This window comes from Numenius arquata, chromosome 6 (genome assembly GCF_964106895.1).
Source record: "Numenius arquata chromosome 6, bNumArq3.hap1.1, whole genome shotgun sequence".
Taxonomy (NCBI): Eukaryota; Metazoa; Chordata; class Aves; order Charadriiformes; family Scolopacidae; genus Numenius; species Numenius arquata.
In genome coordinates, this window is record NC_133581.1 from 53,437,034 (window position 1) to 53,461,303 (window position 24,270).

Here is a 24,270-nt window from a genome sequence, read left to right on the forward strand (position 1 = left end):
TCTAGAAAAACATAGATGGCATTCAAAATCTGCTGTAGGTTATAGCCTAAGTAACAGGGATGGCCTCATCATCGTTTTGATCTCGCAGAGATTAATTTCGATTACCACTGATAGTGCTTCCCAAGAATTTGTAGCATTTTTTTTCTCCAACAAATGGTGTGACAAAAGATGATTCAGGAGGTGAAATCCTTCCTGAAGGCAAGTTGGAAGTTCAGGATGTTTTTCCTGACCGAAAGTTCCCATAGTGCCTTTGCAGCCCTCAAGTGTTTCAGTACAGTCAACCATAGAGCTAAAAAATAACGTGTTGTGGCCTTTACTTTTATGATTTTTCTTCAGTCTCCTCTTTCATGGATCTACTCCCTGCTAATGCTTGCAGCCCCCACATAAATTAAGACATAATGCCACTACATAACTTTAGTATCTTATTTGAAGAATAATGTTCGCTACAAGCAGAATGGGGAAGTGTAAGTAAACTTTCAGAAACAGTGAGCCAGTTTAACTCAACTTTTAATAAAATTGCTCTATGTCTTTCTACCATTTTATACAGTGAACAAGGCCACGGTTATAGATTATTGTCATAACTAAAGGCGTGAATGTCTGTGTATATTATTACTGAAGAGCAATTAACATAGCAGCACAGTTACAATTGTAGTTTTTTTAATTTTTTGTCACTGCAGGAGGAACTCCAGAAGACAAAATGAGATTATTTCTTATCTATTTCATAAGTTCAGCTCAGGCACCTTCAGAGGTATGTATGTTCTTTACAGCTTCCAACACCAAATTCTACCACACTGGACTTTTCTGTATCATTTCAGCACTAAATAGGTATTTCTGCTTCGCTTTGAAGCAAAGTATGAAATGCCCAGGAAATATTAAAACTTTAAATAAATTTTGTAGTGTTATCAGGGAATCTGCTCACAAAGCTTTAGCCACCATTTCAAAGGGTGTGAATGACTAGTAAGAGGGAAGATTATCTTCTGAAATACTTAGTTCGGAGCTACAGTGAGACACATCTTGGTGTGCTTTCTGTTACTCTGCCCCACTGCTCAACAGAAGGAGATAAAACAAAATGTTAATATGGCTCTTTTCACGCTGTCCTTGTATATTCAGGAGTAATTGGGTCAGTTGACTAGGAGATTAATAAAGGAGAAATGCTTTTTTTGCCAGTATCTGAATTCAGGAAACAATTTTTTAATATTTCTTTTGAACTTATGATGATTAATTTCAAGGAAGATTTTTATTATACTGTAGAAATATTGTGTGGTAGGAAAAATACATTGGGTTAGGCAAAGAGAAAGTATTCTTCTAAATGTCTATTAACTCCTCTTCATTTTTATTCTTTGCTGTTGTGACATTTTACAGGAACCAGTATCCTGTCAGGTTTTTAAAGATGCTGATATAAAAGAGTATTCCCGTATCTGAATGTGCACAGGATTTAATTCCACAAATACTGTTAAATTTAATGAGAATTGCTCATAGCAAATTATATTTTAAGTTATATTTTCATACGTAGTAGGAGATGGGATTAAGACTCATAATTACTTAACTTTGGTTAATGCTATAACTTTACACTGCTTATTTAATATTTAGATAAGAATATCTTGTCTTTCCCTGTAAAGAGAGTTAAGAGTAGTTTCAAGCTTTTGCAATTCTCCATAATTTCAGATTGATTTGGAGCAGTATAAAAAAGCATTGATGGATGCGGGTTGTAATCTTGCTCCTTTGAACTACATAAAGCAATGGAAGTAAGTAATTTCTTTTTTCTCCTACCTGAGGTTATAACTGGGTCATTTTACAGAACTCAGCATTGGTATCGAAGAATTATGTGTTACTTCTCATACATTGTAAATGATCCTTAAATACTCATTCTGGCGTGATTTTTTGCTGTCATTGTTACAGTAATACACGCAACTCTTATTTTAAAACTGAACTCCAGTAATGCCAGAACAGTATTGAACAGGACACGTAGTCGTGTACTTAATGACCCAAGACAGAAACAACTTAATGAATTAAATGAAAAGGTCCACGCTGCCTACCAGTGAGTCTGGTTTTACGTGGTATCAAAATAAAGTCTTTAAGTATAGAATCTAGTGTCTTTCAGTTCCTTAACTCTTGTATTTCTAGACAAGAGGGATGCATGTAATAAATAGTTACTTCCTGAAAGAGTTTGAGAAGCGGAAGGTTTTTCACTGTCAGATGACCAGAACGGAACATTCTGCAGCAGTGTGTGCCATGAGATAAGCATTTGATTTCTATCCCTGCTTTCACAGGGCTTTCACTAAGATGGCTTCAGCTCCAACCAGCTATGGAAACACTACGCCTAAACCTTTGGGGTATGCTTTTGATTAATTTTATGTAAGCCTTTGGGGTTTTGTAGCTTATTTTAGTAGCATTGAAAGCGTGAATAGCGCTATACAAGGCCCGGAATAAAACATCTTCCCTGTTTGCAAAAAGTTTTAAGTTACGGACTATGACAAGCACTCATCTCCCCTTAATAGAGCATAGGACTTACACACAGGAAAATAAAAGGATGTGTGACTAAATTCACAAAGTAACTTCCTACAGTGATATCTGCACCTGCACATTAAATGTACAGGCTCTCATAGGAAAACAGTTCAGCTCCAGGAAGTGGATCTGTGACAGCCATCATTTTGAGCCTTATTTAGTCAATGGCAGAAGGTAAGACCAACCCTGTGTATTCAGAACTGGTTCTCTCCGGGGCTTGGAGGCTGTCAGGGGTGCAAGAACACAGTGCTTTTTTGTTAGGGTGTCCTGGACTGGGTGTCTGTCTGCTTGTTGAAAGGTGTAGTTGTTTATTTCAAGATGCAAAAAGATAACGACTGTGCTAAGGGTACTTATATCCCATACAGCGTATGGGACTTGGGTCTTTCCGTGCTTGACAGGATTTGAACCCTCGTTACCAACTTCACTTTCAGGAATTCACTGTCATAAGGAAATCGTGGCGCAGTATGGTTAGAGAGAATTCTAAATTCTAGTGCTGTCTCACTTGGAAAAATTACTGTTTGGTTGGTTGGAGACACTGATCGTCTCTGTTAACTCTGGTGATGAGGACACACGTTTGAAAGGAGCACTCAAATCCCTGCATTGCTGAAGTTGTAAAATAAACTGTTCAATGGATTAAAGAGTAGAATTCAAGACTCCGGTTGGTAGCTGAGGATCTAACTGCTAGATTATAGGTGTGTTCCCATGCACTTGGTTGCCGTGTCATTGGAAGAATATATTTCATGACAAATTGAATGACTTGGTAGTTAAGTCTCATTAACTTCAGTGGGAATTGGATGTCAGCATAAAGCTTAAGAATGCAAATTAATAACAGAATAACACATCAACTTTATTAATAAAAAATGCACATCAACATTATTTTGTTTTTCAGTCTGTTTTCACGTGTTATGAATACAGGATCACAGTTTGTAATGGAAGGAGTGAAGAACATGGTACTGAAGCAACAAGTAAGTTTAAAAACCAATATAAAAAAAACCCCTATCACATGAGCGTTGTGAACATCTAGAAAAGCAACTTTCAGTACCTCTGTCATATTAATAAAATTAGCGGTACAATAAAAAAAAACAAACATCAGGCTCTGCTGGTGGGTAGATCTATCACTTTGTAGCCTCCAGTTTTTAGACAAGTAACAAATAATGTTCAAATTTTCTTTGAATGCCTCCATTTATAAGGAAGTAGATTCCAGTATGTGTGATTAAGACTGATTTCAGCATTGTAAAAAAAGCAACTGTGGAATAATCAAAATAAACTAGAACTTCATAAACAAAAAATACCCCTTCCCTGTCTGCTTAGAACAGCATGTGTTAAATGCATCTGTTCCAGGGCGATTGAAAGGCTGAACATGTTCATTCTCTGTTCAGTTATGGTTCAGGCGTTTCTGGTTTTCCCACATAGGGATTGTACAGCAACCACAGTCGTGAACTGTGCTTGAAAATCAGAGTGTGTTTGTAATGACATGGCCACCTTCAAATACTTGCTTAACTTTAGAAAATATTTCTGAGCATAACTTGCCTGCAAATTTCAACGTAAAACCCCCCCAAAAGAAAACAAAAAACAACAAAAAAGACACTGGTTGTATAACTTGTTGTAGCTGAATTTTGAATTGTGGTTCCTAGAAATCTGCTTCCCTGTAGAGGACGCATTGTACTCTCCAATATGCAGTTTTGGTAGATGGCAATAAATACATATTTACAGTTTAAAAAGTCTTAATTCTGTAATATTTTGACAGCAAGATTTCTAAGAAAAAGATTGGTTGTCATATTACATTATAGTCTTGTGGAAGAACCAGAATTTAATTTAGAAATACAGCCTATCAGAACTAAATAAAATGAAATCTCACTCAAAAGTGCATCTTTTAGATGTAGTTAATCTTATCATTGTTGCTGTTTGTTTAGTCATCCTGTTATACACATAATTTGTGCATGAAAAGTATCAATTATCACATAAAAGTTTAAAAAATTGTTTCTGTGGCTTTTGTAGGGTAGTCAATGAAATTAGTTCTGTGGGAATGTCACTATGACTGGACATGACAAGTTCCATTGGACAGTTACAAATCAGTGGTCAGTGTCATGAAATATAGTTGAGGAAACTGTTTTAAATATGCAGCTTGCCTGTGTGGTGTATTTTATAGAGAGATCTTCAGATAAACTGTTACTTGTAACAACAGACAATAACTATATTCTAAATGAGACTTCCTATTCTTCTCATATTAAACATTTTGTTATTTCTTTTAACGTGTGGCTTTAAAAAGTTAGTGTTGTTCTTGACAGAACAGCTTGCTTTGTTTGGGTTCCGAGTGAGTAAGAAGCCACAACGCCAATGTTTTCAGGATATTTGTTTTCTGGCTTTTAATTCCTTCTCCAGGTGTTTTGGGGTAGCCAAATAAACATGAGGAAGAACGGCATTTTAAGCTTGATGTAGGTCTGTCGTATTTCTATTAAAGTTAGCTGCTGCTTGTCATTCGGTCATTTGGGGATTTACATTGGTTTTTTACTAAGTGTTTTTCAGTGTTATTTGTAGATTGTCCTTTGGAATGTCCTTTTTTGATATAGTCTGTCAACAAGACACATTTCCAATTCCATTGCGATGTAAATTCTCCCTCACTTTATTATAACTAAAGTTGTTTGACTGTTTAACACTTCAGACGTTTTGTCCAAGCTAACATTTCCCATCATAAATAAGGAAGACTCATCTTGAATCTCACCTCAGTTTATTCCTTTCCAGTTCATCCAAACACTTGTTTGCCAGGATTGCTTTATTTTACCCATTTCTTTGACAACATTAGTTCTTTTTTAAAATCACACCTTTAATTTTCATCTTCAGCTTTAAAATTTTCCTTAATCTGCAAAGTATTTTTTTAATAAGAATTCATACATCATCACGTGTCTGCATGTGTTGGTGATACCTAAATACAACTCTCTTCCCCTCTTCACACGTTTTTTGCACTTCCTATTCATCCCCTAGTTAGATGCTTCTCAGATGTTTGTGTTTTCTGTACAGAAGGGTAATTTAGGCGATGATAAAAATGCTCAACCTTTACAAAATATAAGAGGAAAACTGTTTAAAGTAGTATTTCAAATGCTTTGTAAACTATTCCATAAATAATAGTATGCCTGTGAATACTTCTTAGTAAGCATTTCAGCATTCCATTAATTCCCATTACATCTTACAGAATCTACCAGTGACACGTATATTGGACAACCTCATGGAGATGAAGTCAAACCCTGTGAGTATAACGGCCTTCGCGTGGCAAGAGGTGGAACAAGTGAAATCTTGAGGCTGTGATATGTAATATGGCATGGCTATTTTTTTTTCAAAATAGTGCAGTTAAGTCTAATCATGCAGTAGCTCAAGAATAGAACCATTTTCATAACAATTTCATAAGATTTTTTTGTATAAAAATAGTTTCTAAACAATGACAGTTTATTGCATCTGATTGGAACTAGCGGTTCCGAGTTCTTTCTCTATTTTGAGCTTCTGTTACTCTTGTGCTCTACTGAGTTTCTGTTGCTCCTAAATTTCTGAAAGTTAAACTGTGGGCTGAAATTTTCATTGCATCGGGGTGATTTTCTTTTAAGAGAGCAATTTCAGAGGTAAAATAGTTAGAGGTAAAAATGTTAGTGAAAATTTTGTTTTCCCACATTTTAAAGCTTTTCTATTTAGAGGAAAATACTTTAGTACTCATGTAGTCTTTCAGTTTGCAAGCAGGGTTGGGTTTCTGCCAGAGAAGTCCTCTTTCCCCCTTATTTCTGTGAAAATTTACTCAGGCTTATGTTACAAACTTCTGAAACGGTTAAATGTTAGCTAGTCGAGGTATTAGCCAGAATTTACAGCTAAAAGTAGCCCTAAGTCTTTTTATATGTAGCGTACAGTCAAAGCAGGGGTTTTCTCTTACTATGTATCTCGTTCCTTTAGAAGTTACATACGACCATCCTGTGCATAAACTTACTCTGAAAAAAAAATCACCTGTTAAAGGTCATTTAGAAAGCTTTAATATGATTGCCACATCGTGTCAGGTGTTTTAATGACATCAGCGTCAGACAGAGAGATGCAACTGTAATACCTCACACTGATTAGATTTACGACGTCTTTCTTAGTCCACTTTCACCTTCAGGTATGAACTAGATGTAAAGGGAGATAAGTAATGGTAAAATATAAATGATCAACATGCAAGTAATCCTTTCTTTTCTTAAACTGTACTCATAGACAATATATGTCATCATTGTTAGCAGAAAGTTTGCTTTCTCTTAAGAAACAAAGAAATTGACACTGGTTTTGGTGGCAGTGGACTATTGTCCTTACTTGCACGACTTGGAAAAGACGTACGGGGCCAGCTGGAGCTAGTCAACCAGTAGAGGTCACTCAGAACGCTTCATACAGAAAGCTGAAGTTAAAAACTATAGATAAGTTACAAGTAGATGAAAAATGAAACCATTTTTTTAAAAGTAAACGCTAGCTTCCTCAGCCTACAAGTTTAGGAATTTATTTGGAAAAGTTGACAAGTCATACGGGCGTTTTTTGCTGACTTGATATTGTCACATTTCACTTAGCAGAAAACAGCCACGATCACTTGGATAATTTGGAGAAAATATTGATCTTCTCACATGAGAAAGCAGAGATTGAGCCGGTCTGTCAGACAGAGGCTTCGTGTTTCAGTGCCATGTCAGAGACTGGAATTCATGGCCCAAACCAGGGAGTGCTGCTGTTCAAGTCATCGGAGACCGGGCAGGCCCTAGAGCAAGATTCTAACCTGTAGGAAAACTGACAGCAGCTTTTGGAGTCAGTTTCAGCTGACAAAAGAGAGTCACTGTGGAATACGTGTAGACTGTAGACATACACCACCGTGGCCTCTGTTCATCTTCTGATGTTTGAGGTACTTTTCTGTTCACCCTAACAGAAAGCTATTGCACTGCAGGCAAAATAAAAAGGGAGGGGGAAAAAAAGCTTAAGATTTTAATTTTTTTGCAACACAGTATAAAACCTTCTTTATTGTTTATTGAATCTTACTAACCAGAGTGGTCAGTGAATGAAACATACAGATAAAAGTTGTAATGCAAAATCAGAACAGATTATGGAGAAGTTAAACAATTATTACAATGCATGTAAATGACTGAAATTATTTTCTAAATATAAAATGCGACAATAAAGTAAATACATGAAGCGTACAAGTTGCGCCACCGCCATTCAAAAGATTATTGTCAGATGAGGTTCTAAACCTATTCAGAGTGAGGAGCTGTGCAAAGCTCCGGAGGGTTGTCTGTACATCCTTCTGTGTGGTACTTGTCCCTGCGGCTTTTGTCTCACAGGAGCAGCTGCCAGGGAGGACAGATGAGTCTACACTTGTGCCTTCCAAGTTTATCAGAAGCAGGAACAGATTCTTATAGGCAGTGATACCAGCCTGTAATTTTTTTTATTTGTGTAGAGTGTTCAACTGGAGTTAACTTTTTCTTGAAATATTGATTCAGAAACATTCACTGATGACCTTAAAGTAATCCGTTATTTGGGTTTTTTTGAATAGTACCATTTAGTGGTCAAAGCAGTTTTTTAAGCAATTGCTTTTGGGATTGTGTTTTCATAAAGGAATGTTCTGTAAGTAAATCTAATAACGTAGCTGCTTTATTTTGGTATCGCTAAATAGAGATTGAATAAAACTTTAATCTTCCTAACACAAAAAAAAAAATCATGCTGTCAAGTATACACAAATTTTAACCCATAGATATCAAATTGACCACCACATACTATAGAGTTACGGAGGTTCTTTTAAGTATCTTCCACAAAATTCTTGGGGAAGGACTATCTTTGATAAGTAAACCTTTAATAATTATTTTTATGAAAAAGTCACAAAGTCTGTCAGTACAGTATATATATTTGTATTGACTTAAGAGGTAGATAAATCTTATTTGTTTTATATATGAATGGAACTGTATTTTGGTTCATTTCATTCTTTTCAGTGAATATGATACCTTTCAGGCTTAGGGTATGATATGGTATGATAATCTTTCACGCATTACAACAAAAATTCTAAAAACGGGGGATTTCCTTAATCCAAACTAGTTGTGTTTGCTTCTGCAGAAAAACAAATACAGACTGAAAGTCAAGGATATTTCCATGGGTCCATTTTAATTTGGAATTTTGAAAATTACATTTATAATTTCAAAAGCATGAATTTTATTCTTGAATTTCTTAGGGAAGTCACAAATTCACTTCTGTGTAACGAAACCACTATACAGTTGTTTCTATTGGCAGACTAGCTATTTCTTAAAGCAAATAAATTCTAATAGGGTTACTTTCCCTGCATCCTCAGAACTGATTTCAGCAAGAATGGTGTATTTAAACAACAAAAAAAATAAACTAGCTTATCACATTTCTATTACTTTACCACTTTTTGTATGTCTAATTGCACAAGCCCACAGCGAAAAAACACAACAGTAATACGTTCAGGAGGAAATGTTTGTAATATTGTTTTTTCAACTCCGATTTTAGTTTTGGCATTAATCTCTAATTCATTCTAACAAACAAAGCTGCAGCTCTTTATCCGAGTTAAATATTTCTCAAATACCTCTTGGTTTTAGTGTAGCAATATCTGTCCGTTCCCAGCTCTCACATTACTTCAAAGTCGCTATACCACCTTTAGATGCCAGGCTGCCAAAATCATCAATGCTGGCAGACTTTGCAAATTCAGTTGAAATTCCCACTGGAGCATATAAAAGCATTTTACAGAGGTTCAGTGTGAAATTAGATCTAAATTAAATTTTTTAAAAAGCCAAACTTGAGGATAAGAGACTTATTTTATGTAATTACATAAATCTATTTGATATTAAGGACTTTTATCTTCTGTGTGTGTAACCACCACACGTATACTGAATATTTTGTGGTATTAGAGATAGCTATGCTTTGTGAGCTCTAATAAATTCCCCAGATAATCTGTCTACTACTCAAGAAGAATTATTTCTGCTCTATAGTCATCCAAACACAGAGATGTTGCATGTAAGCACCCAGAAAGTGGCTGTAGCCCTGCACGCAGTTTACACGCAAACTGAACTTCACAGTACCTGGGTGAAAAAGTGGTACGGAAAGAGAAGAAAGCCAAGTAGTTGTCAGAAGGAGTTACTAAGAAGTTTTGTTTTTCATCCGTAATAATTGGCAAAAATCCTGCTTGTTGCCAGTAAAAATACTGGAAGTGCCTGAGTGTTTTGTGCGAAGAAAATAATTTTTTGTACAGTTTAGACAGTCAGACTTTTCAAATTCTTGTGGAACTCATTTCTTCTTCAAGAGCTTAATTTTGGTTTAATAGTAGTCATAAATCATGAAATGAAAAGGGTAAGTTACGTAACAGTAGCAGATTTTGATCTCTTGTGTTTAGCCTTCATTGCCATAGAAGTGTTTTGTTTTGTAATTAATAGCAGATCTCTGTAACCTGGAAAACTTTAGCATTTATAACTAACCACGTGATGTTCCTCTTAAGCTGGTAACACCTTAATTTTTCTTTCTGCATCTGCCTTTCTGTTGGGATTTATTGTGCAACCAATGTGTTTTTTGGAAAGTGTGTAACAGTCAATTTTAGGTGAACCAGAAACAAAAAGCTCAATAGCACCCTTCATAGCTCTCTCACCGGTGTTTATTCTGTACCGGTTCAGTTATGTACAAATACTAGAAATATTAGTGGACACCACAATTAATTTTGAATGATGTGACTGCTAAAGGGGAAATGATGTTGGTTTGAATGATGCTTAATGTAATAGATACAAGCAGAAATTCAAAAGCCAAAATTCCGATCTTTTGAGACAAAAATATACTTTTTAATAGGAGACAGATGACTACCGGTATTTTGACCCCAAGATGCTACGAGGCAGTGACAGGTGAGTTCATTATGAGTTTTGCTTCTTTCCTTGTACCCTGCAAAAAGACTAACATAAGAAATCCGGTTTAATTTTACTTGTTGACTACAAGTAATTCATTTTAATCATTAATTCTAAGTCAAGACAGTTGGCGTTGAAGGAATTCACAACGGGAACTTGGATCAACCAGATAAATGTTTATAGCGCTGCAAAAAATATCTCCGTTCCAGTGAGGGAACATGCTGCTAACACGTACATCGGTTCAGTCACAGGAATGTGTACTTTTGTGGGTTTTCACTGTTAAATTAAAAAGTCATCAGGTAGCGCACCAAAATTTCTTTATCTCTTTTTAAAAAGTTAAAATCTAAATTTGAATACAACCCTTCTTCAGAAATTTGTTAATAACTTTGCAAAAAAAATTAAAATTTGACTGCATTTGCTCTTGTATAGGCAGGTGCACATTTTATATTCATGAGCATAGGAAGGGACAGTTGGATATGGTTTATTTTGCCAATAAAAGAGGGGAGGAGGAATTACACTACAAGTTTATAAATTTATATCTTTGACCAATAACTGGGGCTGATAATCTCACCTCGATTATCAGCCTAGAAACAGAGAAGATACTTAATTTTAACATACCTGCTAAAAATAATTTTCATCTGAGCTGTGAGAAAACAATCAGCTCATTTAATTGCAGGGGTTTATTACAGGATGAATGTGGATAAAGTATATCCAGACTTGGTTTTAGTTAGTTATACTAGAATCTGTCCCTACGGCCTCTGTTGTTGAATCATGGAGAGTGTATTTCCGACAGCATGAGTAGCAATAGGAAACAAATGTCAGATAATACATGTTTTATTGGAAAGTATTATTATAGACTACTTAATTTCAAGGATAAGCAGATTTTTAAAACATCAAAGAAAAAAAGTGACCGGTATTTTATATTCCATTTTAATTGCAACTTTCATTGTTTTGTTATGCTTTTATAGCATTTTTGGAGGATTTTGTGCAAAAGTGCAAAGATCTGTTTTATTAATGCCAAAGGATTTTTCCTCGTGTAAATGTGCATTTTTACCCACTCCATGTATTTTTTATGTTGGTTTAAACAAGGTAAACATGCATTTGCAGCAGTTCATGAATGTGCCATTCTGTGTAGCTATAATAATCATCACAGGAAAAACCTTTTCATTTTTGGTTTTGGGTTTGTTTGCGTTTTTTTCATACCCAAGTTATGTTCCTTAAATCTTACTTGAGCATGACGACAAAACTCTAGTATAGCCATGTATTCTTCCTTCAAATATTTATGTAGATGATAAAAAAATAGGTTAGCTGGCTTGACAAAATATTACTAGTTTAAAATAACAATATCAAATGGTATAATTAATGGGATTATATTTAAAAGTGACTAATTTTTTTTTCCTAACCTACTCATGTTTTAAGAAATACTGGTGTTTCTACCTATTATTTTTTCAGTAGAGTAGGAACTGCATTACCGTAATTTAGTCTTAGCAAAACAGTATCTCTATATCCTGTGTAAAGCTTACGTCAAGTATCAACAGGCCTTGCCCCCTCTGGAAGGATGACACAAAATGTTTGTGGATTTGTTGTATCATATTCAAACGATGAGAGAACTGGGCTAACAGTTCTGCTTATTGGGAGTCTGTACTATTCACGACAGATCAAACCAACATACTAGAGAGAGCCATTCCCTCCTAAAACCTATTTTTCTGATACACCGAAATCTGTGTTGAGTCAATTGTTGTTGGTCACTCGGAGAAAACTTCTTGAAATAAGGCAAAAGAGAAGTTGCAGTGCCTTTAATCCGTGTTAGCACACAAGCTGTATTTGACTGCCTGGAGCTGCAGCCGGCGCAGCGCAGGACAGGAGCCGGCAGCGTGTGAGCACAGGGCAGGAGAGCAGACTGACCCTGTGCGGCTTTCTCTTTGCTTTTTCCCTTTTCCCTTCCTCCTGAAGGCACAAGGTGATGCGGGAAAAGAGGTTTCTCCCCCTCTCCCTGCTCCCTCCCTTTGGCCAGGACTGCGTATTGAAACGGAGAGGAAGAGTCTATACCAACCAAACCGTAACTTACCTCTTCCTCGTTAAATCATTTTAATCCTAACGTTGCAGTGACACCTGACAGAACACATACCCTGCTGCCTCTAGTAGTTTTTGAGATTTTGGCGCATCAGTGAGTGTGTACGCAGGCACTGCAAAGGGACTGGCTTACCTAGCTAGGATTCCAGTAAACAGGATTTGCAAGCGTCACGAACTGGGCTAACTGTGATGAAATGTTTTCCTCATTGTATTTGCTCCTGGCCAGCACCGCTCCCGTTACAGCTTCGGGTAGAACGAATGGTTTGTCATAACAAATCCTTTAAACAAAACACTGGGAGAATGAACGCAGAAAAGCGATTATGTTTCTATGTTATATATTTTTCTAATATTATATAGTATTCCATAAACATGATGTGTACATGATACTTATTTTGCATATTAATATTAATGCCTTATAAAATCGAAGTTGTAGTTTGTTTGTGTTTCTTTTTATAGTTCCATTCCAAGAAGTAAAAATCCATTCCAGGAGGTAAGTCAAGTAGAAATTATTTTTCAGTGTTCATGTGTTAAAAATAAATAAAACCTTAAGTACCAGTCATTTTTGATGATCATGATTAAGAAAATGAGAGGTCTTGTTTGCAAAAACCACTTGAACTAATTATACGTAGTATTAATTATAATTAGCTGTGATTCTGAAGAAGTCTTTTCATCTTCAAAGGACTGTGTAAGCATTAACTAATACTGGAGAAGAGAAAAATCTAGAAAAATCTTCTGGAGGTAATTACAGGGATTTATTAATATCATAATTGGGTACTCAACAATTTAAACTCCTCATTTTTATAGCAGATCATTAGAGTGCTCTCTAGATTTAATCCTTTGTCCGGCCTTAACAGCAGTGTTGCCCGCTGATTTAAGTGACAGTATTTTAAACAGTCTCTGCAATTAAGGGAAAAAAGCAAAACAACAAATGTTGTCATTTTATACAAATGCCAGTAACTTTCAGTATTTTTCAACATAAATGTTTTCAAATAGTAAGAGTCTTACTTACCTGATCTTACTCCCAAGTAATCTTTGCGTTGGCAATATACAAGTGTCTCAGTTTTCTCTTGAAATGTCTTAATTATCCTCCTGAACAAAAGAAATCCCAGATGGTGTCATATATATATATATATATATATATATACATACATACATATATCTCTATGGCGAGCAGACAGTCATAGCAAAAATGTCAGCACTAACATAAGGTCTGTATAAAATTTGTATAGTGTAGTCAAACAGTTTTGGATAGTGAATGATAACAAAAATGATGCAACTATTAACTCTCCTTTTTCTATTCATTATTTGTTCTCTTTTAAGCATAGCCCAGAAAATACTGATGGCCTTTACCTGTAATATTATAGATTATTACCAGTAGTAAGTGAGAGGGGGGAAAACAGTGAAAAAGTGTATTACTTTATACCAGAAGTATTTTATTTGTGTCCTGAATTAATTCTTAAGCAACCATGGAAATATTTTAACTGTTCCTATGGACACTGGAGACATCCCTGCACAAAAAAGTAACACGTTGAAACCGTCTGTGTTTCAAATGGTTCTTAGTAGAAGACAGTTACACATTAAAAGCTCTCAGCTTGCTGTTCTGCGTCCCACTAAAACTCCTCCGTTGCCTTCTTTCAGGTAGGAAGCTAGTGGTTCTGTATCCAGTTCTTACTAGACTGCAGTGCGATTAGGATGATTTTTTGCTGTAGGCTTAATGATTTGGTATATATTTTACTGCTGAAATGTGAAGAATTTAAATGCATACTCTGATTATGTGTGTGTTGCCTTTTAGGCAATAGTGTTTGTAGTTGGAGGAGGCAACTATATTGAATATCAAAATCTTATTGACTACATAAAGGTATGTACACTTCTGTCGGTTGTAGTCTATAACTCACTGATAGAAACCAGTTTTAGCAGGGTTTCTGTAGCACTGTAGTATTTAGAAGGTTAAGGCTATGGCAGTAGCCTCAACATCCTTATTATATACAGAGTCTGGGAAAAGTACATAAGAAATCATTAGAAAATGTGGATTATTAATTCAGACCAACAAAGAGTTACTGTTTCTGGTATTTTTGCTCATGTTGCGCTTTTGGATAGAGTAAATAAACTGCATTCTACTTAATTTTGTCTTCATACACACTGTCATGGTTGAAAACTGTCAGCAGATGTAGCTGACTGAATTAGCCTGTCTCCTGTACTGATACAGTCCTGTTCCTAGTGCTCGTTTGCTATTGTTAAATAAAGCAGCTGAGGCGTATCATAGCCTTGAAAGTAAGGAACTGCTCAGAATTCTCTAGTTTTTGTAAAACTGGCAAAAGATATCTGGCAAAAGTCACTCCCAGGTGACACTTACAGGCTTATTCAATAAAATTTCTTTTCCATGTGGTACATTTCCATTATCCGTTGTTTCAACAGATGTAGCTTATTAATTATTCTAATATTCAATCAGTCTTCCTCCAGAATAAAAAACAGAGAAAAATCAACAGCTCTGTTCTTGCAAGCAGATACCACAAAGATTTTATTCACTGCTTTATTTTTCTAAGCACTATCTGTTTTGCCAGTTTGCCTCTGAAAGCACAGAGAAAGTATTTTAAAACTTTGTAAAACAGGAAGCAATGTTCATTCAGCTTTGACATTCTGGGGTTTTTTGTAGGAGACCTAAGAGGAACCCTCAGATCCAATTATTTGCAGTTCTGTGCTAGAATGAACTATCTCACATCGTCAAAAAGCAAATATTTATAATGTTAGTAAGGCAGATTATGCCTTAAAATAGATATATTGGCCAAGTTCGGTTCAACATGCTGAAAATGTGTCATGGAAATTGCATGCCTTAGGGAGCCTCTAAAAGGAGACCAGCATACTGTTTTGAAAGAATTTGTAAAATAATTTAGCACATCCTATAATTTCTTTTTGAATATGGTTAGAAGGGTACTGCTTGATAATCTATGCCAATCTACTTGTGACAGATGTTATCATTTATCACAAAAAAATTAAATCCAGCATAGTTTTTTAGATTTTGAAGAGTACTGAACAGTACTTGAAGAGTACTGAGTTTTAGTTTTGTTTTTTTTTAATGTCAAGCAGTTTCTACTTGGGTCCATTAATTGGAGATGGATCTCTTTGTTTGAATGGACTAAGTAATTAACTTGTAAAATGTGTATGCTTTTATTTAAAATTGTACTTTTATAAGAATATATATGACAGGCTGTAAGCGTTACATGAAGGCATATATTAGAGCTGCCTGAAAGATAGCAGTCCCGTTTCATGATTATTTGTATCATTTTAGATTTTTTGTTGGTACTAGACAGAAGCAATTGCTATTCAGTCATGCTACTGAAAGAAGAATCTGTCAAAATACCAGTTCAGATCAAAACCAGACCCGTTCAGGCATCCAGATTAAAAAAACTGCCCTCAAATGTGAGATCAAGATCCTGCTCAGCAACGAGGATAGTTTATTACCACAAACCACTCAAAATTAATAGAGATGAGAGCCTGAACCAGGATTACCATCTCCCCAATTAGTGTGTGACCGTCACCTAAGGACTGTTAGAATCTGCTTCTGTTACTTTCTGCTGAAACGGCACAATTTGTAATATATTTGAAATAAAATCGTTTTGTTAAGGCTTATGTTCCTATTTTGCTCTTTAATAAGTAATTTTTACCTAGCAAATATGGGAAAATGCAAAAGAACAGTGAAACAGAATTCTTAAGCCTATCCTTGAACTTTGAGGAACCATGGAATTATTAGCCCAACACTGGAAATAAACTAATTTTCACCTCCAAAATGCTAACACAGTACTTTGGCAGCCTTTTTACTATCAAGCTAGTACTATTAAACCATCACTGCTAATTAGCTTTATTATGCATCCGATTGAAATCAACATAATATTTTGTTTCAGGATCCCTTTACAAAAAAATGCTGGTTTCAACATCATCATTGTTATACGGAAACGAATATAGATAGAAGTTTTCAGACTCTAACACAATAGAAAATATGTTGTTACTATTCCTAGAGCAGTGCCCAGTTATTTTAGGGGGTAGGGTTTGCTCAGGTGGGGTTGTTACCTTCCCCAAGCCGTTCTTAGAGACATCAAAGAACTGAGCATTCTAGTGAGTTCAAATGTGTAAAATGCCCCGTGGTTTCCACTTTCTGCCTCTGGTCTCTCATTTTCCACTTCAGTTTAATGACAGGGTTTTTTTCCTCTGCTGGTACAACTATTCTTTTTTCCAGCCAAAACCGTAGGACTTAAACATCATCAAGATTGGGTTTTTTTGCTGTACAATTCGTTTAATCCACTTCCGCTACTCTGCTAAACTTGATTTCCTCCTGACTTTTCTTTTTTTAGGGTAAACAAGGCAAACATGTCCTGTACGGCTGCAGTGAACTTTTTAATGCTACACAGTTTATAAAACAGGTAGGTACCTTTGATAACACAATTAGAGAAGTGATAAACGTTACAGAGGTTATGTCTTATTTACCTTTACATCCCTCCATGCACTTAAAGAAATATTGAAAGATTAATACAAGTTACTGGTACCTGTTTTCTCTTGATTGAAGTGGGGGTTTGGAGTCAGTATTTTTAATTAACTTTTGAAGGCCTGTATTGTCAATGTGAGTTCATGGGTAATGCAGGTGAACAAGTTATTAATAATTGCTTCAACATAAATCCTAGTGAAAAGAAAAATTACTCTGTTCTTGGTACTTTCCACAAATAGGCTGTCTTCGCAGGCTATTCTAGTGACTTATACAAGGTGAAAACTGCTATTCAACTATGGTCTTGAAACCTTTGTCCTCAGTTTTGCTGTTTATAAATACTGGCCTAGCGGGAGCTTGAGGTTGTCCGTACCTATATTAAAATCAGTCTTTTAATGCTGTTAAAAACATTATCATGCCATTACTTCTGTATGCCTCATTCCAATACAAATGCAAAATAAAAATTATTCACAGTGGTCAGCAAATAATAGCCCTTCAAGAGCTGTCACCACCTCTGACTTCCTACTAAGATGCGAATTAGTGTGGAATTGTTCCACGTTACATGTTATATGTAGAGTTATTCAACACTACATTTGAAGGAACTAAATTTATTCTTGTTGCACTTGAAGGAGACAAATCATACTTAGCATCTTGTAACTATTCAGTACACCTAATTACCTTTTTTGTTGACTTGACTGTGTACGCTGCACCTTTACCTCTGAAATTTATTCGAATCTTAAGATGCGAAGCTCAGATCCTCTCCCATGAGGGCATGCATTGAATGTTCTATTACCAGCAGAGTTTGGGTTGTAAGAAACAACCAGAGTTCCTAGGACAGCAACGCTTACTCTATGAGCTGGATATGAAAGAATGAAATCAGCAACCTAATGCTTTTCTGTCTCTTCATGTTTAGCTGTCCCAACTCGGCCAGAAATAAGACTGAAACACCGCTACCTGGATGGCAACATGACAACAAAGAATTGTTACAACGTTCAGATATCTTCATATCTATAATTTTGTCATTATATTAAAACTGAAACCCATTTCATTAATATAATAACTTTTTAAAAAATCTGTAATTAATACAGTGTATATCAACATTTCGGAAATAAAAACCTTAAAACCCGCTATATTTTTGGTGGGGGTTGGTTTCACATTATTACATTTTAAATGCAGTATTAGCTATGGTATGCGGCAGAGCTGCATGGAAAGCATAGCATTTTCAAGTTCTTATATATAGAGTTTCTGTTACAGTAAACAAAGCAATAGCTTGAAGAAAAGGTCAAGTCTGTCTTTAGGAGATGTATTCTTCCTGAAAGCCAGACTATCTTTATTGAACAAAACTGAAAAGGACAAAACTGCCCGTTAGGACCACAGACAAACTGCCTTAGTGCAAGAGAACTACTGCTTCTAGTTCTTACCCTTTTATTTTACCAAAGTCATTGTACTTGTACTTAGAATTGTGCACTCTTTGCCTAATGGTCCAAAGATGTACTTGAAGTTACCTTCAGGACAAGATTCTGATACAGTAATTTAGCTTTTCCCTTAAGGTTAAGAAAAAATTACTTACCTGCAGAGTCACAGTTTCAAACTGCAAGATGGTGAAATCCTTAATAATTTTATTCTGCACTTTTTATTGTGACTGCTTTGACTGTTACATTTGGGAAGAAACCAAGTCGTACTCACAGAACAGCTCTTAAGGGTTTATAAGCACATATTTAAAATACACTTTTAAACAACTGCATTAGGTAGGGGCAGTTTAGTAGTTCAAAGAACCTCATGATATAATTAATTTTTGCCAGTAACGATGCCTCTGGAGAGTGTGTATGGGAATTGAGACAAGGTAACAAAATTTCTTTATAAATGTGCATCTCTGCCTTTAGAAATATTATGGCTTTCCAGAGGGGAAATGTCTGGAAGTGCTATGTCTTCAATATGAGGCCTGACATACTCAAAAAGTGACAAGAAAACACTTACCACGTGTTTATAAACAAACCGAGATTGTAAGAATCGCTGGATTACTGTAAATTTTTTCAGCAGTGTTTTTTGCACCATTCTTCAACATTGAATGTTAATTTTGCTCTAAAGGCAAGACTTTTTCCCCAGCTGGATTTTTTTCAGACCATCTATACAAGAAAAGCATTTGAAATATTCCTTAGAAGTATCACAATAAAAATATGCACAATCTAGACCATGTTATCAAAAAGTAATGATGCTAATTATCTCAGATGAGTGTTGTAGGCTACTCCATGCTACTACTATAAACTTTTAACTTTGCCGGGTCAATAAATGTATTTACAGTGGTGTTAATTATAGTTGTTGTATGTGAGCACTCTCCCATAGTTTAATCAGCAAAGCCTCACTGCATCAAATGCAGTTTGTTATTCTAATTCCCTATATATGTTATATTTGTTAGTAAAAACAAGGTCAAAGTGCACTTGGAAAAGAAAATTACATTTAAGGAGTTTATTGCTCCCTGTGGGAGTTTGTTCCAGGAGCTTGAAATAATTCATCCCCAAAGAAAACTGTGCTTCCTCTGCAAAGAGTTTTAACCTTGGGGCTGACAACCAACTTCTGAAAAATCTGCTGACTGCTTTTTGTCCAGGTCTTGTGGCAGCCTGTGATACGATGGACCCTGCTGGTTTAAGCCAGGAGCATGCCTAAATCACGGCTTACAGAATTTGCTGTTTAGTAAACTATGTAAGGATACCAGAAATTGCTTCGGTGGCTGTGTTCAAAAACTTATTTTGCGGTCTCCAATGCAGCTTTTTCCCAAAACACATCGGTACTTCAGATACTAGGAACATGGCCATCATTCCCAGTCACAGATCCAGCACTGCATACGAAGCTCTGTGACTGGAGTTGACAAAACTGCAGCACTTACTTACCTTTTCATTTAGATGCTCAAGTCCAAAATGGAATTGCTTCATGTTTAGTCCAGTGCATTGACCGAAGCAGCCCTAGGAAGAAAAGTTTATTAGTAGATACATAGGAACTAACTCCAAAGTTATCACAACTAAGTTCTTCAGATCTGAAATAAAAGGTGTCGGACCAAAACTGCCTCCTGCCCCTTGTTTACTGACCCTCAGTGGAGGGACCTACTCGCTCTCCTGGGTTGGGTGGTTCGTTAGTGGTTACTCATTGCTGACAGATGGCTCTGGCTCATAGGAAGCCAAGTTTCAGCCTTATGGAAAAAATAGCCACAGTGGCAACAATTTCTCTATAACTTCAGAGATCGGAGAGAATGTTAGTCATTTTCTTGCAGTGAATAAGTAGATTTGACCAACTTCTGTTTTGTTTGGGAATGGTTTAGTGACCCTACTCCCTGTAGAAATCTCAGTCTTTTTCAGCAGCGTTCAAATACACTCTGCTCCTTAATGTGGTCACGTGTCACGCAGACACACATGGCTTCCTTCAAAGGCATCCAAAATCCCCATCTTCAATCTAGCAACACATCATAAATTTTTATCTAGAATTGTAAACCATTAGTTAGTTCAATTGCCATAAGAACTTGAAATTCTAATTATAAACTTTGTAGCTTCCCTTTGTCTGCCAGAGCCTTGCTCCTTCTCTTAATTGCATAGGTTGGCTTTCTTGGTTTGGTGATGGAAGGGTGATCTTTATCCTGTGAAACCAGACATACCCCCAAAAGCCTCAGGACTATCAGTCCCGAGTCCTACTTCAGTCTTCCCATCCCATGCACGTGCATTTCTATTTTTGGCAATCCAAGGGGTATATCACATACATACTGCTTTTAAAGAACATTGCTTTTTAGCACCTCAGCATGGACATGCAACGTAACTATAATTTACTGCTGCAGATTCTTACCTGTATTATGTATGTCTCAGGAAAGTAAATGGATGAAAATTACCCTGGATGAAAATGAATTGCCAGAGAGGTGTGTAGCTTCTTTTAACAAGAATTGGTGTGGAATCTTTCCATATTTGCTGGAGGTTTTGTTTTGGATTTAGTAGTAATAATGACCTGATACGAATACAGTTCTCCATAGCGTTTCCTATAGCTAAACCACACCCCCCCAGCTTTTTGTCCCTTCCCCAAATAAATTTATATCTTCACCCTACATAGAGACCTTTAAAAGTTTTTAAAGTATACTGAAGATTTAGTTTTAACAAATAATGGGATTACTCCTACTTCATTTTGGGGAGTAAAGTTACACAGGTCAGCTCAAGTAAGTTCACCACAAAAAAAAAATAAAAAAAATAAAAAATTAACTGAGCTGTTTAAATTACTCCCTGAAATGAATCAGGACCAACTGGACAGTCAGCTACAATGGAAAACCTTTCTCGGTTCTTACTGTGCCTCTAACAAGGAGGGTAATGGCAACACCTTGTATAAGGTGCCAAATTTGGCACCATATACATGACTGACATCAGGAGCTCTGCTCTGGAATGGTTACTACAATGCAAACATAGCATTAAACTGCTTTAAAAATAGAATCCAAGCATTCAATCTGTTACATGCCTCTCAACAGACTTTTTAAACCATAAATCAACACAAAGTTTTTATCTGTTTCAAATGCAAATAATTACATTTCTACACTTTTTCTAGACCACAAATATGCACCATGTGCAATAGCTTGAATAAGGGCAACATTTTCCGTCATTTATAAATTCCATACCACTGGGGTCTTCCTATTTGGTTTGCTCGTTCTTTTACGCATCAGTGTTTTCTGTTACGTGCCCATAACAAAGACTATCAGATGAGATCACAAAACCGTCCAAGGGAGAGACATCAGCCAAAGTCAATGGATTATGACACAGAAAGTTTTCCTGGCAAGTACATGGTTTTTTGAGCAGAGCTTGTATAGTAGCAAAGTTAATTGTTGTACTGACAGTTTTGCTGGCACTGAAATAAACCCTCTCTTTCCATACACGAATGAAGTGACACACTGCTGGGGCACTATTTTCTTCAGATTCCCTTACTGGTATGTTCCAATCCTCTACGAGGATCTCTTTCACTTCATTTTCCCGGGATTGTTGACAGCTAAACTACCACCCTCCAGCTGGGACATGAATTCACCCTTGAACTAGAACATCAATCCGTTTCCCATAGATCATTAACCAGCCACGGGCCCAGTTCAGTCAGACACGTTTTGAATTGGTAACTCATAGGGACAGGCACCTACTCCTGCATGGCACAGTCTGTCCAGCTGCAGTACTCGGGATATTTTCTTTCCTCCCAGTGAAAAAGCCTTGGCTGGCCAACCTTCCCTCCCTCCAACCATGCTCTGGTGAGTTCTTTGAAAGCCAACACCACGAACATAGGCACGACTGCACAGGGAAGGTAACTGTTTAAATCCACCTTTTGTGGTTTTTATATCTCCATCAGCCTGGAAGTCGCCTTTACCGTACGAGGGATATGTAGTAGTTCAAAGGAGAAGAGGGAGGAAAACCCAACAACTCGAAGTCCTCCAGGAGTAGGTCTCAAAGGAGATAAGGACATTAGCTTTGTAGACCCTCACTGTGTGCCGCGAGATAGTTCTGCAGCTCTGACTGGAAATCATACAAGTCTTCACTAGCCACATCACCAGCTTTCTGATGCTTCTGCAAACCACATTTCTCCCTAAGGTAGGAATCCTGTCCATTACCTTGCCTTGCCACAGGGCAAGAAAAAGCAGTTATTATCAGCCCAGAGCTCTCAGGGAAAAGAGCGTGTGCTCACATCTTCGGCCACACTCGCTCCCCTCTGGAAAAGTTGAGTTTCTGCAGGCTCAGGGCTGGACGTGAAAACAGGTGAACCAAAAAGAGGTCAGTCTTGTGCAGAGCAAGTTCATTATTTTTTTTAATGATAAAATCTCTCTCTTATTAGTTAGAATTAAGTTTCTGTCTTTTTTTCCATACCACTCCCCTTCAATTCACTGGAATACCAATGATCAAAAGCACAGCCCTTATACTTCAGGATAGGGTCCAGTTTAGTCAAACAGTCATTGAAAATCTGACGAAAACTGATGCAGTTTGATAATTGCAGCAGTTGAACCACTAACACCAAATCCATGATGTTTTCCAAATTCTTTTTTCTCCTTTAGGTGTCATTTGTAATTTGTTCTGCTGTTCTCCTGGCCTGGTCTCCCTGTGTGCAGTCTCTATCTGGTCAGGATCTGGGCTTCAAGAGCCAAGCTCACCAGTACCCGAGCCAGGCTTTCTACAAAGCCTGACAGTTTTTAAAGTCCGTTCATCAACGCTGACGTGAGCCCTAAATTACATAAGGGCCTTAGAAACCTGTTCCAGTGTCCCAGCAGAGACAAGGATTTAGCCCCAAAATGCTCGTATTGATATCTCAAAGGAAACAGCTAGTTCCCTTCCCAAACCCACAGAAATATTTGTACATCTAAAGTTTCTAGAGCAAAACCACATTCAGATTTAGAAGAATCTTTTGGCACAGGATGACCTTGCTTTCTGTTACCTATTTCTAATAAACATCATTTCGGGAATGAAAACAGTGCTAAGAAAATAAATGCAACTCTGGCTGACTTAAACCCGGAGAGGAGGAAACCCAGACTGCACTCTTCAGAAATTTTCACAGTAAGAAATCAGGGACAAATACATCTATCATTTAGTCAGTATTTCACATTTTGGTGCTGTTCAGATATATATAATTTTTTTTTCACAATGACAATAGAAAAACTAAATGATAGCTTTCCTCAAAGGGTATTCACTGATAGGCAATCTAACTCTAGTCTCCTCCCTCCTTTTACTTAAAATTATTACACTAAAAGGATTTCATTTTCTTCAAGTGTTTTTACCGATTCCCCAAAATCTACCCCTTCTATACACAGTATTCCAATTTTTCTGATCATACCCAGTGCTCCTAAAGACGCTTCTGTAGCTGCATCCTAAAGATGTCTGTAAGTGAGCAGCCACTGCCTCCAAGTCCAACTTCTCAAACAGATCCGTTGCTTTGGGTTTTTTTTTCCCTCCTCACAAAGGAAGTAAAACTGAAGAGGGGTGGCAGGACTGAAGGTGACTATCTCAGCTTCCCCTGCTCACTGGAAACCAGTTTGGGCTGTGTCTGCACCCTCGCAACCGCCAGAGCTGCAAGCCTCAGCACAGCCTGGCTCTCAGCTCTGCAGCACATGGATTGCCTCTGGTAAGGATCCCATGGCTGCTCAAACTCCAGCACATCCAAAGCTTGAGGAGCAGCATTCAGCAAGGCCCAGTGCCGTGGCCTAAACCAGACAGCACAGAAAGCGTTGCTGCCCAGGTGGGGAACTTGGCTGGCATCTGTAAGGGCCAGGAGGAACTATGAAAGAGGCAGGTCCAGATAAGGAACCCCCCTTCTCCCAACTGAAGGTCCAGATCAGAAGGTGTTGAAATGACACAA

At 36.9% G+C, this 24,270-nt stretch overlaps 1 protein-coding gene across 2 annotated transcripts in view; it reads left to right on the forward strand.

The window, feature by feature from the left end:
* The window catches only part of SCFD1 (sec1 family domain containing 1), a 50,090-nt gene extending 32,030 nt beyond the window's left edge, over positions 1-18,060 (forward strand). For both annotated transcript variants that reach the window (XM_074150024.1, XM_074150025.1), the window contains 10 exons: positions 678-748; positions 1,666-1,745; positions 2,271-2,333; positions 3,395-3,470; positions 5,696-5,749; positions 10,330-10,382; positions 12,912-12,945; positions 14,248-14,313; positions 16,802-16,870; positions 17,843-18,060. In XM_074150024.1, coding sequence (XP_074006125.1) covers positions 678-748; positions 1,666-1,745; positions 2,271-2,333; positions 3,395-3,470; positions 5,696-5,749; positions 10,330-10,382; positions 12,912-12,945; positions 14,248-14,313; positions 16,802-16,870; positions 17,843-17,866 — 590 coding nt within the window. In that variant the 3' untranslated portion in view covers positions 17,867-18,060. The remainder of the gene's footprint in view (positions 1-677; positions 749-1,665; positions 1,746-2,270; positions 2,334-3,394; positions 3,471-5,695; positions 5,750-10,329; positions 10,383-12,911; positions 12,946-14,247; positions 14,314-16,801; positions 16,871-17,842) is intronic.
* The last annotated feature ends 6,210 nt before the right edge of the window (positions 18,061-24,270 follow it).